We start from the raw sequence: 18,200 nt of genomic DNA, 5'->3' as shown, positions 1-18,200 counted from the left end.
ACCATAGTCTTTAACAAGTGGTGTTTGCCAAATAAAAAGGGATATCCTAGTCCTTGTCTCTCTGCTTTGTGTGGTTATTTATAATTACAGAGTATTTTATGTGAGACCTGATAAAGTTGTCACTAGCTATAAGAAATTTATAGTGATTTCAAAAAGACAGGAGACACTTCTTGACTCTACTACTCCTGTCCTGAGAAAATCTTTCCAGTAGCAAACCCTCCACCTTTGCCCTTCATCCCATCTCTTCCTATCTTCCCCACCCATTTTATTGTTTCAGTTATATCTTCTCTCTTGCTGAGTCAGTCTACAATTTTAGCCCTTGCCTATATACTTAAGTACTTCAGTATTTTGCCTATACCACTGGGAAAATAAAAAGTGTCCTAAATCCCAAGTCTTGATGAAGTAAATAAATAGTTTAGGCAATTTTATTTTCATATTAATAACTAACATTTATTGAGTGCCTATCCTGTGCCAGTCACGTTTTATGTGTTATCTCATTTAATCCTCATAACTCTTTGAGATAGATATAGGTGCTTCGGGGTGGGGGAGGGTGTTGTACATAAGCAGTCATCTTAAATGAATCAATAGAATAAGTTAGACTAGTGCCCGGTATTTATTAAGCACACAGTAAATATTAGTAGTTGTTGCTGTTATCAGCAAAAGTAATATCCTCATTTTTTTCGCACATCCCTCTTTATTTTCTGTGCCTTATGTATATGTTTTAGGATTACCTGATTGTTTCTTTGGTATTTGTCTCTCTTAATAGACTGTGATGTTTATGAGGACCAGGGACTTCTTTTTGTTCACTGTTGTATCTCTAGTACTTAGAACAGTTCCTGTTCAATTAAGTGCTCAATTATTTCTTAAGTGAAGGAATGAACCCCATTTTGCTCTTGAGACAGAGCGACAAGTGGTTAATAGCATACTGAGGCCATTCAAATGGAAGTGATGGAGCTAGGTAGGATTCATATCAAAAAGTCTAAGAAAAGCCCATAATCTACCCAAGTGAATCTCCTAATACTTAGATTCTTTATACAGTCACCTATCAAACACTAGGTCACTTGGTATTTTATCAGTGTATCCAGTGGTTTCCTATTTCTAGTCCTTTATTCATAATGCTTTCACTCCTCAAATGAACTTCTGCAATGCTACTGGCACATATATCTTCACCCTCCAGATCTCCTTTAATGCAACTCATTGAAGAAGACTGAGATAAGCCTCCCATTCATTAATCCACTCACTCAGTCAAAAAATATTTTATTAAGTGCCATATTCAGACTTACAGGGTTTCTTGGCCACTTTATTATTTGTTTTCAACTTGCATTGCGCGGGTTATAAATGGCTTCTTTCCTTTTTAAGTATAATCTTTACCTTATGGAAATGAGAGGCTCTGTAGTGTACTAGATCAGAGCTACAGTTCTAGATACATGCAGTTTGGGTTTGAATTTCAGCCCTACTCATTACCTTGAGAAAATTCCTTAATTTTTTTTATTCCCTGATTTCCTGGGAAGTAAGAATAACAGTAATATTTACTTCATTGAATTGTTGGGAGGATTAATCAATACACGTAAGCTCTTAGATGCCTGGCGTATAATAAAATAATGGCCACACTTATTCAGCACTATATATATATTTTTTGTACCCACGGTGCTTAATAGTTTTTTTAGTGTGGTTTTCTACTTGGACTGCAAATGTAGAAGACTGAATTAGTCATAGTCCTGAGTTTATAACACAGGGACTTCTTTGTATTGATCGTTGCAAGATCACTTTTATTCCCATAGCTCATTTCCATTCCTCCTCTCTGTGCAGCTATTTTAATTTTTACCTTTTTAAACATTTATTTTTGAAATGGGTATCTTATTTTTCCTTTACATAAATATAAATTGCATGTTTTGTTTTAGATTTTATCTCTTTTAAAGTTGTTTTCTACTCAGTGCTGTTTTTAAAACATTCGTATTACTTTGTGTATATCTAGTCATCTATTCCAACTTCCACATAATTCTGTGCGCACCACACATCTATCCATTTCCACAGTGATATCCTCTACCTCCTTGCCACCACATGTAGCATTGTCCTCTGTAACACATTTTTTTGACATGTATACTCAGGAGTAAAATTTCTGGCTCATATGGTATATGTATATTTAATTTAACTAAGTATACTGCCAAATTGCTCTCTAGAATAGCTGCCCTACTCTATATTCTCATTGTTTTCCTTTGTCATATGACTACTAGGGTTATTCTGCTTAGTCTGATAACCCTTGGAGGTGAGATGTGTGCTATCACATATATGAAGAAATACGAAACGGTAGAAGAATTAGTCTTCCTTAATTCATTTAATCCAAGGCACCTTGATTATCGCTAAGATTAAAAACTGCCAAGTTAAACTGTTATGTGTTATAGATTATAAGGTGCATTCCACTTTCAGAAATGTAAAATGTAAGAAAGTGCGAGTATGGGATCAATGAAAGAATAATTTTTAGACATTTATTTATTCTCCAAAGTTTACCAATGCATTGAGATGTGGGGATACAAAGATGAAAATCTCGCATCCTAGCATCACAAAAATTAAATTTCCCTCACTAGACTTTAGCTCCAGGAAAGTAACAGAAAAGGTAGATTTCTGCTGAATATGAACCTGTTCTTGCTCTTCACATTAAATGATATGACTTTAAGTTACTGAACTTCTTGTCACTGAAAGCATTCAAGTAGTCCTGAATGGTCAAGCATCATGAGTATTATGGGTATTTTGCTGTGGAAAAAGACTGAACCTGCTGTCTAGTGTTTCAGGGATTAAATTCAGCTGTTAAATCAGAGACTTGGAAAATGATGGTTGCCTTTTAACAAAGATGTGGAAACTGTAGCTTAAGCAGCTACTTATGAAGTAAACAAACAAAAATAATTGAGTTTGATCAGAATAACCAGTGAGAGAGAACCTGCCATATCAAGCTGGCTCATATTTTTTTGCTTTGGAGACTAAGGAAATGCAAGGAATATGAGATTAGGTAAGGTTGATGACTAGTTTCACTTTGGCCGTTTAGAGTAGTCAATTGAAGATGTGTTGTAGTCAGATATACGGATTTAAAGTACAAGTGAAGGGTCTGGCCCCTCCACTCTGAGAAGCAATGGAAAAAATATCCTTGGGTGAGGATTAAAAAAACAAAGAACATTAATGGCAGCTGTTTCGAACCACAGTTTAAAAACCGTTTGTATAAGAATTCGGTAGTTTGTGGACACAACTATTACCCAAAAAAACTCACCTCTATCCATTTAAAAGCCTGTTTTTTAAAGTGCTTTTTAATAATAAATTTGAAAGTTGACCAGATCATTTATCTTTTCTTCTTTATTAAGATTGAAGAATTGGAAGAGAAACTTAATGATGCCCTTCACCAGAAGCAGCTACTAACTTTGAGATTAGACAACCAATTGACTTTTCAGCAGAAGGATGCCAGGTAAGTTTTTAAAAAGCATCAATACCTACTTAGCAGTTAAAAGTAATATCATTAGTGGTTCATGCATGTGATTATAAGCTAAAATAGAGAAATTTTAAACCAAATTTGGTAAAAGATTTTACAACCAGACCAGCAAAAAAGTAGGTTACTAGGTACAGTCCACAAAATAAAAAAGTCAAAATTCAGCATTTATTCAACAAACATTTTCAATGTAAGTGAACCGTAAATGACAGTGGGAGCTCTCTAAACTGACCACCACTTAACCTGATGTCTCGATTAACCTTTTTCATTTCCTCTGCAAAACATGCTGATTGATTTTCATGGCCCTTTGAACTCTTGGCATAAAGTGCCTCTGTTTGCCTGCAAACTTTCTCCAGCTCATTTGTGTGCTTATCAAGACTCCATTGTGTTTATACACAAATATGCCTATGCCAGTTGTACTTATTGACTTATATAAAACTTAATTACGGTTATGTAAACAAAATATGAGTGCAAAAGCCTCATTTGTGCGAAAACCATAATGAATTCTTTAGAAAGAGTCCATGAAAAGGTGTGACTAAAAAAAATCTTTTTAAATAAAAATGAAAATGGTAAAAAAAAAAAAAAAAAAAGAACTGACTAAAAAAAAACCCATCAAATTAAGTGTAAGTAAAACAGATTTAGAGATTGGGGGGGGGGGGGGCAGGGCAAAAATTAAATCAATAAAAAGTATCCTCTCAATTTCTTCCCACATGTCTTTTAAGGTCTCCTGCCACTGTAAAGAAGTTGAACTTGGAAACCATGAACAATGATTTCCACACAAAAATCCAAAACATACATCCATATTAAAAAAAAAAAAAAAATCTGGAATCTATGTAAAAAAATTTGAGGGTGGATGTTTATTTCTGTATTTTAATTAGAGGTAAATGTGTAAAGTAGATATTTTTTCCCTTTATAACATTTCACTATTTAACTGATATTTTAAAAAATTATCTGACCAAATTATTAGCCACTATCATAATAGATCAGTGCCTCTTAAACTTTAGCATGTATCAGAACTATCTGGAAGTCTTGTTAGGAAAGATTGTTGTGTCCCACTCTCAGCTTCTGATTTGGGTTGGCATCCAGCAAATTTCCATTTCTGCTAATGGAAATTTAGCAGCAGGTGATGCTGCTTGCTGCTGGTTCAGGGTAACACTTTGAAAACCACTGAATTCAGTAATAGGGCTTCTATTCTAACTTTTTAGACATGTATCAGATTGAATGATGCTGAGAGTGCAGTTAGGAGACTATTGCAATAATCCTCTTGATCACTGATGGGAGTAAAAAGTATATGGATTCTGAATATATTGAAGGTAAAGCTAGTAGGATGTCATAATGGATTAGATGTGCCGTTTAAGAGAAGAAGAGTCAAGGATTGTGCCAACATCTTTGGCCTGAATAAATAAAAGAATGGAGTTGCTGTCAACTAAGAAAAACCACAGTGAAATAGGTTTGCAAGTGAAGAGCAGGAGTTTATTTTGGATTTGTTAAGTTAGAGTTGTCTGATTAGAAATCCATGTGGAATTGTATGGAAAGTCTGGTCTAGAGATACAAATCTGGGAATCATTAGGATACAGACAGTATTTAAGTCATGAGACTGGATTAATTCCCCAAGTGTAGGACCCGGTACTCCAGCATTAACACAAACCACACAAGACAGAGAGCACCATCAGTAAAATAGAAGAAAAATAAAGAGATTATGGTGTCTTTGAAGATAGGCAAAGAAGGTGTACAAGGAAAGAGAGATCAATTGTGTCAAGTGTTATCATTAAGTTAGGGATGAAAAGAACTAAAAATTGATCATTAGCAAACTAGATGTCATTGGTAACCTTGAAATTTCAGTGGAGGGGGGCTGTAAACCTGACTGGCTTGCGTTTAACAGGAAAAGCACTAGAGAGAGCCTCTTGCTAAGTGGCCGCAAGCCTGACAATTAGTGGCCACCAGTCTCAGTTCCTAGGCACCTCCAAGTCCAGTACAAGTAGCATCTCTAGATCACTTTGTAGCTCATACCAGGTGGCCCCGGGCAGAGCAAAGGCAGCGGCTGATACTGACTTGCACCAGAGCTCTCCCACAAGGCCCCAGGACCAACACACCGGTGGCCAGCTTCAAACCATACCAAAGCACCATCAGACCACCTCCACAAATGACGCACCCAAAGGGCAGACTTGGCAGGCACCAGAGCCCTGCCAAAGCAAATCCTGCTCCATGGGGCCATCCCCCTGCACAACAGCTCCTCTGCTATAGTCACAGCCAGTCTTATAGCCAGTAAGCCTGAGGGTCAATCCCTCCCATTGATGTGCCAGCAGCAATCAAGGCTCAGCTATAACAGGTGGGCACATACAGTCCATACAAGGGACACACCAAGAGCGCCTAGCTCTCACAGGACACCTTACTACATAAGGCCACTCTACCTAATACATAGGGAAAAAAAGGAGGCAGCCATAATGAAGACACAAACATGTTACCAAATTAAAGAACAGGACAAAACTCCAGAAAAAGAACTAATTAAAATGAAGATAAGCAATCTACTAAATACAGAGTTCAAAACACTGGTTATAAGAGTGCTCAGTGAACTGAGAGCTTTAACAAAGACACAAGAAACATTGAAAAGGAGATAGAAAACAAAAAATAAACAGTCAGAAATGAAGAATACAGTAACTGAAATGACATGCATTATAGGGAATCAACAGTAGATTAGCTGAAGTAAAGGATCAAATCAGCAATTTGGAAGATAAGGTATCATAAAATACCCAATCAAAACAGCAAAAAGAAAAAAGTCCAAAAAATGAGGATAGTTTAAGGGGCCTCTGTGACAAAGTTAAGCATACCAGCATTCACATCATTGGGGTACCAGAAAGAGAAGAGAGAAAGCAAAGAATTGCAAACCTATTTGAAGAAATAATGATGGAAAACTTCCTTAACCTGGTGAAGTAAATAGACATACAAGTCCAGGAAACAGAGAAAGTCCCAAATACGGTGAACCCAAAGAGGCCTACACCAAGACACATCATAATTAAAATGCCAAAGGTTAAAAGACAAAGAATCTTAAAAGCAGCAAGAGAAAAAGTTACCTAAAAGGGAGCTCTCATAAGACTCAGTCCATTTCTCAACAGAAACTTTGCAGGGCAGGAGGGATTGGAAAGAAATATTCAAAGTGATAAAAAGAATGACCTACAACCAAGATCACCCAGCAAGGCTATCATTTAGAATCGAAAGACAGATAAAGAGCTCCCAGACAAGAAAAAGCTAATGAAGTTCATCACCACTAAACCAGTATTACAAGAACTGTTAAAGGGGACTTCTTTAAGAAGAAAAAAATATGCATAATAAAATGGCAATAAGTACATATCTATTAACAATTACTTTAAATGCAAATGGATTAAATGCTCCAATCAAAAGACATAGGGTGGCTGAATGAATAAGAAAACAATACCCTTACATATGCTGTGCACAAGAGACCCACTTCAGATCAGAAGACACACACAGACTGTAAGTAAAGGGATGGAAAAAGATATTTCATGAAAATGGAAACAGAAGAGCTGGGGTAGCAATACTTATATCAGACAAAATTAAAACAAAGGCCAAAGACACACCTGATAAAGGGTTAATACCCAAAATATGTAAGGAACTCATACAACTTAACAAAAGGAAGACAAACAATCCAATTAAAAAATGGGCAGAGCACCTAAATAGACACTTCTCCAAACAGGACATACAGATGGACAAGAGACATGAAAAAATGTTCAAAGTCACTTATCAGAGAGATACAAACTAAAATTACAGTGAGGTATCACCTCACACCTGCCAGAATGGCTACCATCAACAAATGAAGAAACAAGTGCTGGGGAGGGTGTGGAGAAAAGGGCACCCTAGTACACTGCTGGTGGGATGCAGACTGGTGCATCCACTACGGAAAACAGTATGGAATTTACTCAAAAAATTAAAAATTGTCCTGCCGTTTGACCCAGTGATCCCACTTCTAGGAATATATATCCTAAGAAACTTGAAACACCAAGCAGGAAGAATCTTTGCACCCCTGTGTTCACAGCAGCACAATTTAAAATAGCTAAGATCTGCCTGGCCGGCATGGCTCAGCGGTTGAGTGTCGACCTAGGATCCAGGCGATCGGGGTTCGATTCCCGGTCAGGGCACATGCCTGGGTTGCGGGCTCGATCCCCAGTCAGGGATTGCAGGAGGCAACCAATCAATGACTCTCTCATCATTGATGTTTCTCTCTCTCTCTTACCCTCTCCTTTCCTCTCTCTGAAATCAATAAAGATAAATATTTTTTTAAAAAGTTTAAAATAGCTAAGATCTGGAAACAGCCCAGGTGCCCATCAGTAGGTGAGTAAATAAAAAAGCTGTGGGACATTTACACCATGGAATACTATGCAGCTATAAAAAAGAAGGATCTCTTACCCTTTGAGACAGCATGGATGGAACCGGACAGTATTATGCTAAGCAAAATAAGCCAGTCAGAGAAAGACAAGTTACAAGATCTCATTCATATGTGGATATAATAAGCAAAATAAACTGATGAACAAAATAGATCCAGAGACATAGAAGCATGGAGAATATAGTCAGTAATATTGTAATAAGCATGTGTGGTGTCAGGTGGCTACTAGATTTATAAGGGTGCTTACTTCATAAGTTATACAAGTGTCTAATCACTGTATTATACACCTGAAACTAATATAATGCTGTATGTCAACCATAATTGAAAAAATTTTTTAAGTGTTTTTAAAGAAAAAATACAGTATGGAAAATAATAACCAGAAGCCAGATGTTATGTGCAAGTTATAACTTTGTATTTAAAATTGAAAGAGTTGCCCAGCCGGGTATGGCTCTGCGGTTGAGCGTCGACCTGGGATCCAGGCGATCGGGGTTCGATTCCCGGTCAGGGCACATGTCCGGGTTGTGGGCTTCATCAATGACTCTCTCATCATTGATGTTTCTGTCTCTCTCTCTCCCTCTCCTTTCCTCTCTCTGAAATCAATAAAGGTATATTTAAATAAATAAATAAATACAAATAAAATGGAAAGAGTTACAAAATGTACTTTTAAATTTTTCCAAAATATGAACTTAATAAAATAATCTGATTTTGGTATGTCAAAGAAGGATCTCTTACCCTGTCAAAGAAAGAAAAGCATTGGAGGCAGTGAGCTTCCAGCTTTTGAGAAGTTTTGTTCCATGGAGGAACAAACAAAGAGGGCATTGAAATGGTGTCAGAAGTTGTGGGTTTTGTTTGTTCATTTGTTTTAAGGTAGAAATAACAGCATGTTTGATACTGACGTGAGTGCTATAGTAGGGATGGTCCCTTCCTGCTTAAAATCTTTGGTTAGTCAACTAACAATAGCAGTGTCTACTATAGGTATTCTTTAAAAAGGGTGATTATGTGCAAATTTCTGTTTTCATCACCTCATTGTTTAAATTGGTTGGGGAATTTCTGGCCCACAGGCCATATTCAGCCCATGAAATCATTTGGTCTGATCCTGCCAGGGCAACCGCAAGTGGGACTCAAAATTCAATAAATCTAGGAGCTTTTTTCATAGCTAATTTTTAAGTTGATAATTTTATATGGCCCGTGAATGATATTATAAATATCTGAATGGCCCTTGGCAGAAAAAAGGTTCCCCACCCCTGATTTAAATTAATACCTTATAGTGGTTCCATGTTGCCATCTTAAGGAGGTATACCTTTTAGTACCTGGACAAAGAGAAATGAAAATTACTTTAATGAGTAGGATTCAAAACAGATGTATAAGACTTAAACCTTAAGCAGAAGAAATGTATAATTTTATAATTTGAATTTTTGATATTATTTTTAAATTTTTAAAAATATTTATTTTATTTTTTTAGAGAGAGAGAGAGAGAGAAGAAAGGAGAGGGAGAGAAACGTCGATGTGAGAGTAAAACATTGATTGGCTGCCTCCTGCACACCCCCTACCAGGGACCGAACCTGCAACCTGGGCATGTGCCCTGATGGGTATTGAACTAGCAACCTTTTGGTGCACGGGATGATGTCCAACCAACTGAGCAACACTGGCCAGGGCTAAATTTTTTTTTTTTTTTTTTTTAATCTTCACCATAGGATATGTTTTTCATTGATTCTAGAGATAGAGGAGAGAGAGAGAGAAACAGCAATCAGTTGCCTCCCGTAAACGCCCTCACCAGGGATTGAACCTGCAGCCTGGATATGTGCCCTGACTAGGAATCGAACCCACGACCCTTTGGTATACAGGATGATGCTCTAACCAACTGAGCCACACTGGCCAGGGCTGAAGTTATTCTTTAAGAATAATAATACTCTATTTAATCATTTATGTGGTTGCACATTTATTTGTTTTTTCCTTATTGCATTTATTGGGGTGACACTGGTTAACTAAATTATACAGGTTTCAGGCACACGATTCTACACCATATCATCTGTACCCTGTATTGTGTGTTCACCACCCCAAGTCAAGTCTCCGTCCATCACCGTTTCTCCCCCACTTTCTTCCACCTCCCTCCACTCCACCTCTCCCCAGGGCTGCACATTTAGTAATTAGTATAGAATTATCATTTCATGTTTAACTGATTAAGTAAGTAAGAATTTAAATAGAGCCAAATATACTATTTGAGTTACTTATTTTCTCATTTTATGTTCCTATAAAAAGGTGACTTTGAGAAAATTAAATCTTGAGAAGTTTTTTAAGCTTGCCATGAATTCTCTTCTAACAGAAAATATCAAGAACTAATGAAACAAGAAATGGAAACTATTTTATTGAGACAGAAACAGCTAGAAGAGACAAATCTTCAGCTAAGAGAGAAAGCTGGAGATATCCGTCGAAACCTGCGTGACTTTGAGTTGACAGAAGAGCAATATATTAAACTAAAAGGTTTCCCTGAAGATCAGCTCTCTATTCCTGAATATGTATCTGTAAGTACCTTATATCATTTTTTTAAAAACTGCATATATTTTCAGACTAAAATTTGCCATTTATGTTGTAGCCATAACTTCTTAAGTACCCAATTATTTTATGGCCCTGATCTGAAGATGGTGAATGGTGTTCAGATCACTAAATTTTAAAGGGTCTTGACCACTGATCTCCAAAGGCAAGCAATAAATAGAGCTCTGAAGTTCATGGCTGCATAGTGTATAGAAATGAATTATTTTATCATAAACTGGTGGTTTGTAATATTCTCAACATGAAAAATTATAGACATAAGCGCTGATAAATGATTGCAGGGGGTTAGGGATAGTAGAGGAGAGGGGAGTTGGTGTGTTTACAAAGGGGTCAAATGAGGGAGGTCTTTGTGAATCTAGTTCAGGATCTTGACTGTAGTGTTGGTTACATAAATCTACATACAGGATTGATCTATGGCAGTAGTCTCAAATGTTTTGGTGTCAGCATCCCTTTACATTCTAAAAACCAGAGGACCCCAAAGACTTTTGTTTATGTGGGGTATATCGATTAATATTTACCATATTAGAAATTAAAACACATTTTTTAAAGCAAGACTACATAAGCACATGTTCCATTAGCCTTAAGGATGTTGATATCTTCACACATCATGTAGCCACTGGCAGATGCTATTAAACAGGCGTAAGAGAATGAGAGCAAAACAGGCATAAAATTTTAGTATTACTAGGAAAATAGTGACAGGCCTCAGAGTGCTGGGGTAGGGGCAGTGGTCCCCATACTACCCATTGAGAACTGCTGGTTTATGATATGTAGAGGTTGTTTTACCTTAAGAGGCTTGAATTTTTTCATCTATAGAAGGATTAATTATGATAGTAACACCTTTCTATTGAGGTAATTGTGAAGATTAACTGTGACTATGTATGTAAAATGTTTATCTTAGTCCTTAGAACATTGTAAACAATAAAATATTACCTATTATTTTGCTCGAGTTGTGATTGCTACTCTTGGTTCTCATTTGGATAAGACTTCCAGATTAATGATTTCCTACAAAATGTATTACTTTTTTGTCCAGTTTTTTATTTAAACGGCTTAAATATAATGTTTCCGCCTAACATGTACTGTCCAAAACAGATATCCTAAGTGCTGTCCAGGAGGCTTTATTCATAATAGATATCAAGTATTCCATTAGTCAGTTATACATATTTTTGCTCTCTGCTTTGTAAGTGTTCCTTGTCATATCTTTTGTTTTCACAGGCAGTACTGTACTATCCTAGTTAGTTAGCTAGTTATCTTTGGTGTTGAGGACTAATCTTAGGACTTAACTCTTAACAAATATGGGACTTTTGTATATTAAGGTGTTTCCGATAGTCCCTAATTGCCCTTTCCTAATTTACTCATGTCTTCTTTGTTTTATAGGAACTTGTCAGATGGAACACTTCACTAGGTTAGGGCAGGCAAATTCCCCTAAGAGAATTATGAGCGGGAAGAGAGGTCTGAACTGAATGGAAGTAGTGATATGAAAGGTACCTCCCAATTCATCCTGATTATCTCTTACACTGCTATGGTAGCAGTAAGTAGGGCTTCAGCAAGAGCCTAGGATGTGGGCTTATTGTATATTTAGGCATTAGAGATAGAGCAGTGTGTAAAGACAAAATATTACTGCCCTCATGGAGCTTATATGTTAGTGGAACAATACAGACAAGAAATTAAAAGTAAAATATGTAGAATGTTTGTCATATGTGCTATAGAGAAAAGAGCAAGAGTGAAGATTAGGGACTGCCACCAGGTGGGCAGACTATTTTAAATCAGGCTGGTTGAATCAGGGAGAGCTTTACTGATGGGGTGACCAGGTGACCTTTGATCAGAGACCTAAAGGGAATGAAAGCATGAGCCATGCATGCATTTATATATGGAGAAAACTTGTCTATTAGGAAACAGCAAGAGCAAAAGTCTTGAATACTTGATGTGTTCAGGAAATAGCAAGCATATAGTGTAGAGTGGGAGTAACAGAAGAGGAGTAAGTAGTAAATGGAGTATTAATAGAGAGGAAAGAGAGACTGTCGGGGTAGAAGTTACAGATAATCTGGGCCTTGAGGGAACGAAAGTGAACATTAAGAGTTAAAGTATTAGTGGTCAGGTCAATCAACGACTGCCTTGCTTTAGTTTTGTATAAATAAAACTTTTTTGTACAAGCACTTAATCTGAAACTCCTTAACACTTTTCTCTTATGACCTTAATATTTTATTTTTATTACCAATGATTGAGAGTACTGTAAATTAGCAAATTTTAATTGTAATTTGGGTTTAAAGCCTGCTTATTAATTTAATTTTTTTAAAGATTCGGTTCTATGAACTAATGGATCCATTAAAGAAGGAAATCTGTGAACTACAAGTGAAAAAGAATTACCTATCAGAAGAATTAACTGAAAACAAAGGCCAACTGAAACAACTGACAGAGGTTTGTATAATTTTGATCACTGGTGACAAGAGGCACCAAGTTTTTCTATAAGGAATTGCTCAAGATCTGTGATAGGAATATCAAAGTCAGTGATAGAAAAATAGGACTAGGGGATGCTGACTGTTGTGATTCTTCTTAAATGGTGGGAAGGAGGTTAAACTAGAAATAGTCATCTTAAAGATTGACACGATAAGTCTATGATATTGACCTGTAATCATGGTTGAACATTTTATTGTAAACTCATTTTATTCTCAGTTCTTCATTACAGATTAGCCTTGTTTGTGATAGATGAAAGGAGCTACTATCCATTTATCATCACTTTCCCTCTACATCAAATACAGTTAGCTCTCCAAATACTTGCTCAGAGCATGTGCACTGATACTAGCATTGGCCCCAGTGATATGCATGGTGTTGTGCTCAGTGCTGGCAGCAGTGAACACAAAAGAGACAGGGTCTGCCCTTCTAGAGTTCAAATTCTAGTAGATTAGAGTTAGAACCTTGGATGATATCTTGGCACTCTCATTTTCTGTGTGACCTTGAGCAAGTTATTTAATGTTTCCTACTCTGTCAAATGGAAAAAATAATACTGTTTGTTCAGTCATTTCATTGAATTGCCAGGGTTTCTGTTTCAAAGGAGAAACATGATTTTTAGCAAAGTGGCATATAAATATTTATTTTGTATTTTACTTCAAAGACAGCTTTTACCTTCTATTATTCAGAAGTAAACAGTTATAATTTAATTTATATTTTTATGCTCTAAATTGCTGCACTATTAGTGCTGGACAGAATCACCTTATGTCATAAATATATAACCAATATTACAGGCAAAATAAAGACTCAGCTTCCTCCTCTCCTGGGAGTGATGAAATCCTCAGGAGCAATGCCAGAGAGGCAGATGGCCTGTGTGAACACTAATACAAGGTTCTTTATATTGTTGGGTATTTTCCATCTGCTAATCTGCCACAGTGTGCAGTAAACTATTTTGTGCATTTAGAAGATAGCTTTTAATTTTTAAAAAATTTGCATGTATAGTCAAAATAATAAAGTACAAAATTAGAAGGCCTCAGTTTGGCCTACTAACTAATTTTACAGCCTTAGTCAAATCATTAATCTCTATTGTTTCTGTAAAATTCCTGGGATGGTGGTGGTGTTTGCAGAACAGGATTTATTGGAGACAAGACAGTAAGACAACTTTTCACACTTGGTTCTGCAACACTTTGTGGTACCTCAGAATCACTCAAGGACTTATTTTTAGGAAGGCTGGAGGAGTTTTCTATCCTTATTTATATGAAATCACCTCTTTTTTAATCACTTTAACATTTTGGGATTTTAAGAGTGGTTTCTCTTGAACGAAGGATCCTTGGGCCAAAAAAAAAGATAAGGCTACAACTCTAGAATTATCATTAGCATGTGATATATTTTTTTACTCTGTGATAAAGCAAGTCTCTCTGCTCTCAAGAATCATTAATAGCATTTTATCCAGATTTTAATTTGTTTCAATTTTGCTAACACTTTTAGTATTTTATTGATAGGAAAGAAAACAAAATTAACACATTATGTTTCTGAGTGTTTTTAATACAGAGAAACAACCAACAGGATATATATACTGTCAAACCTCGGTTGTCCATCTTCCATCTAGAACAATTTGTTACTTGATCAAGTTGTTCATTAAAATGTCTAAGGTGTGGAACAAAAACTTCAGTTCTCCAGACCTGACATCCCTTTCCTGCTGATATATCAGCATGACAAAAAGTGTCTCTCAGGCCACAAAGGAAGGAGAGAATGCACCAATATGAGTCAGTTTACAGCTAAACCTTACCACCTTATTAACATCTCAGGAAGTTGTACTGTGAATATTTTGGGGTATTTTTGCTTTTGTTGCTGGAGAAATGGACAATTAGCACAAGTTTAAAACATAAAGAATCCATCAAGAGTGCTAATGTTGCTAAGAATGTGAAAGAAACTGATCATGGGCAATTGAAGAGGTAGAAAAACTGTTGCTGATTTGAATAAACAAAGAGCAGTCAGCCAGTGACAGCATTTTGGAGGCAGTGATATATGAACAAGGAAAGATACAGAATGCTGACCTCCTGAAAGACACCCCTGGAACAAGTGCTGAGAGTGATACATTTAAGACTAGTAGAGGGGTTTTCAAGAAATTTAAGAAAAGAGGTCTTTGTATATAGATTAAACAGTACATTAGACATGTACTGTATATAAAAAAGGTTAAAACAGAATCATTTGGGGGGTGTGGAACAAATTAATTCAATTTACGTATTTCTAAGGGGGGGGGAAATGATTTGGTTTTCGAACAAATCGCTTCTTGAACAGCCTTCCAGAATGAATTAAGTTGGATAACTGAGGTTCCACTATATAGATATCTACATGTAGGTATCTAAGATTTTAAGGAATTGGTTCACATGATTATGGAGGCTTGGCAAGTCCAGAATCTAATGGGATAGGCCTTTAGGCTAGCCATTCAGGGATGATCTGCTTTACTCGGAGTCTACTGATTTAAATGTTAATCTCATCTAAAAAATACCTCCGAGAAACATCTAAAATAATGTTTGATCAAATATTTGGGTACTGTGGCCTAACCAGGTAACACATGAAATTAACCATCACAGACTCTTTTTTTATGCAGGTTTGTTACTTAAAGTTTTATCACCTGTCAGCTAAAAATATAATCCTGTGTCTTAAACCTTTTCCTAAATTTAATAATAATATAAACAATTTGAAACACAGAGAAAAATAATTAAGCACTCTCTTATGTACTTAATAAAAGGTCTTAGAAATTCGGAGAATATGATTTAGACACAATAGAATTACTTTTATATTAAAGCCACCCTTAAAGTTTGGTTCCTGTGCTTGTCTAAGGCCAGTACAGGTCAACTTGCCCAACACTGAGAAAAAATAAACTAATTACTTTAAAATTAAAGTCATACCAGTTAAGACTTTTTTATAAGGATATAGTGAACGATAAATATTAATACTTAACGTTAAAAGAATTTTTGCTTAATTATATGTTGTGGGGGTTGATTTTTTAAATGGTTTGTTAAGTTTACTGCTGATATTTGGAGAATTCAAAGATATCAGTTCAAGTTTCATTGCTACAACTTGACAATGGCGTGATGATCTTAGATTTTAAAAAACAGCTTAGCCTTCTCTACTTTCCCCTTCCCCAAATCTTAAAACTTCTCCACTGAAAGATTGAGATTATAATGTATAATACCTTCCTCACATGGTCATTATTATAAGAATGAGAATCATTCATTCAATGGTTATTGTAATCTATGTGGCAAACATTGTTCTAGGTGCTTGGGATGCCTTAATGAACAAAACAATGATCTCTGGCTTCATAGAGTTTATATTTTAAAAGGAGTGCAGGGAAACTGTAAACACTATAAATAAGCAAATCACATAATACGATAAAAGGTGATAACTGCAAAGGAATAAAGAAAAAAGAGATCAGAATAAGTAGTACTGTGTGGTGCAGGAAAGAAAGCATATTCAGAATTGTATGTGGTACCTTGTAGGCCTTGTTGAGGAGGTTAGAAGTTTGTAAAGATTTGGAGGTGAGGGAAACAACAAAGTTCTCAAGTTCAAAACTTCCAGGACAAGGGAACGGCCAATGCAAAGGCAAGAGGGTGCCTTGTTATTTGTGGAGCATTGAAGAAGCCAATGTGACTGGAATGGCTGAAAGGGAGAATAGTTGGAGACAGATAAGATCAAAGAGGTAATGGGTCTGTTGGGGTCATTGTAAGGACTTTGACCCTAAGTGAAAGGAAGCATTACAAGATTTTGGAAAGATGTAACATTATCTGACATAATGTAAAAGGATCATTTTGGCTGGTACATAGTAGAGTTGCAAAGTATATTAACCCTTTGTGGTCGTATGTCTGCTCTCAGCCACCACAGCAAGGAACTGCACGAATCTTAACTCTATTCATTCATGTATCAGTTCATAATTTCTCTTGTTTATCCTTCATAATCTTGCATGTTATGTATCACTGCTCTTTCAATGGAAATTAATTCCGACCAGTACGACACCCATGTCCAAATTTAATACGACCGCAAAGGGTTAAAAAACTTAACGTCCCAGATAATGGTGTTTGAGTAGTAAACTATAGACCTATAAGGGCTGAAGCAGAGACACTTGTTATGAGGCTGTTGTAGTCATCTACATGAGAAGTGATACTGCTTCAGATCAGGGTGTTAGAGTGGACGTGGTATGAACTGGTTAGATCCTGGATATATTTTAAAGTAGAGCCAATAGGATTTCCTGATGAATTGAATGGAGGGTGTGAAAGAAAGATAGGAATCAAATTAACTCCAAGGTTTTTGGACTGAGTAACTGGAATTATGGATTTTCATTCAGCAGAGATGGGTAGGCTATGGATGAGACAGGTTTAGGGTCAAAAGAGAGTTCAGGTTTTAGACATGTTGAATTGTACTCAAACTGTATACTCTATCTCTTGGACAGCAGCTCAATTTTCAGTTAAGTTTTGCTTGGCTTATTAGGACTGCTGGGGTTGTCCTATACTTATGTTTGTTCAGAGATCAGGCAGAGATTTGGCAGAGATTGCCCATAGAATTCAGTTCTCTTTCTTTGGCTATCTCTAATTCTTTCCTCATTTAGAGCAGCTGGGTGTCCTGATTCTTCAAACTAGAAAGAGGAAGGATTTTCTTTTGTATCTTTATCCTTCCAATTTGGCAGAGTAGGCCTGCCCTCAGGCTAAAAGCCATTAAAAAAAAAAAAAGACTGGAAAACTCACCCAGTGCTGTTTCCTTTTTCCTCACGTAGATGAGCTGCAACCCAGAATTTGCCTGATTTTGGTCACTTTCCTGTGCCTTCAGGTAGTTTTCTATTTTGTCCAAAATTTAGAGTTGTATCTATAGTAAGATCGGTCAGATGAGAACTTATATGGCCATTATTAGAAGTAGAACCACCTTATAGTTTTAAGCACAAGTAAAGAAAGAAAATCTAGTCTATGCATGCAGCATATTTGACTTTGAAATTCCTTTATTTTCTCTAAAAAGAACTTTAGCTTCATTGGAGAACTGTTTTCTCAGCATATTTACCTTGGCACTGACATTGATGATAGAATATTAGGCATTATTAAGAAGAATATTGGAAGCAAATTAAAACACTACTAGACCTTGAGCAAAGTGTACAGTTTTGAACATTGTAACTTTGATTGTTTGCACTTACTACCTATTAATTATTGAATTCCTGGTAGAGCCATAGAGTTAAGAGGTTAGAAACTAAAAGCTGGTATTTGAGAAGCTGAGTTTACTGCCTAAGGACATGTAAAGATGAGGGTATGTCAAATGAATAGCAACAGCTGGAAAAAAGCAATCGAAGTT

General features: G+C 36.3%; 1 protein-coding gene across 2 annotated transcripts in view; it reads left to right on the top strand.

Moving 5' to 3' along the window:
• The window catches only part of PIBF1 (progesterone immunomodulatory binding factor 1), a 159,799-nt gene that overhangs the window by 812 nt on the left and 140,787 nt on the right, over positions 1-18,200 (top strand). For both annotated transcript variants that reach the window (XM_016216463.2, XM_087814302.1), the window contains exons 2-4: positions 3,351-3,451; positions 10,192-10,390; positions 12,714-12,833. In XM_016216463.2, the coding sequence (XP_016071949.1) occupies positions 3,351-3,451; positions 10,192-10,390; positions 12,714-12,833 (420 nt within the window). The remainder of the gene's footprint in view (positions 1-3,350; positions 3,452-10,191; positions 10,391-12,713; positions 12,834-18,200) is intronic.

The sequence above is a fragment of the Miniopterus natalensis genome, chromosome 2 (assembly GCF_054644295.1).
Source record: "Miniopterus natalensis isolate mMinNat1 chromosome 2, mMinNat1.hap1, whole genome shotgun sequence".
NCBI classification, from domain to species: domain Eukaryota; kingdom Metazoa; phylum Chordata; class Mammalia; order Chiroptera; family Miniopteridae; genus Miniopterus; species Miniopterus natalensis.
Note: the sequence above shows the minus strand (reverse complement) of the source record. Positions and strands in the feature narration are given on the sequence as shown.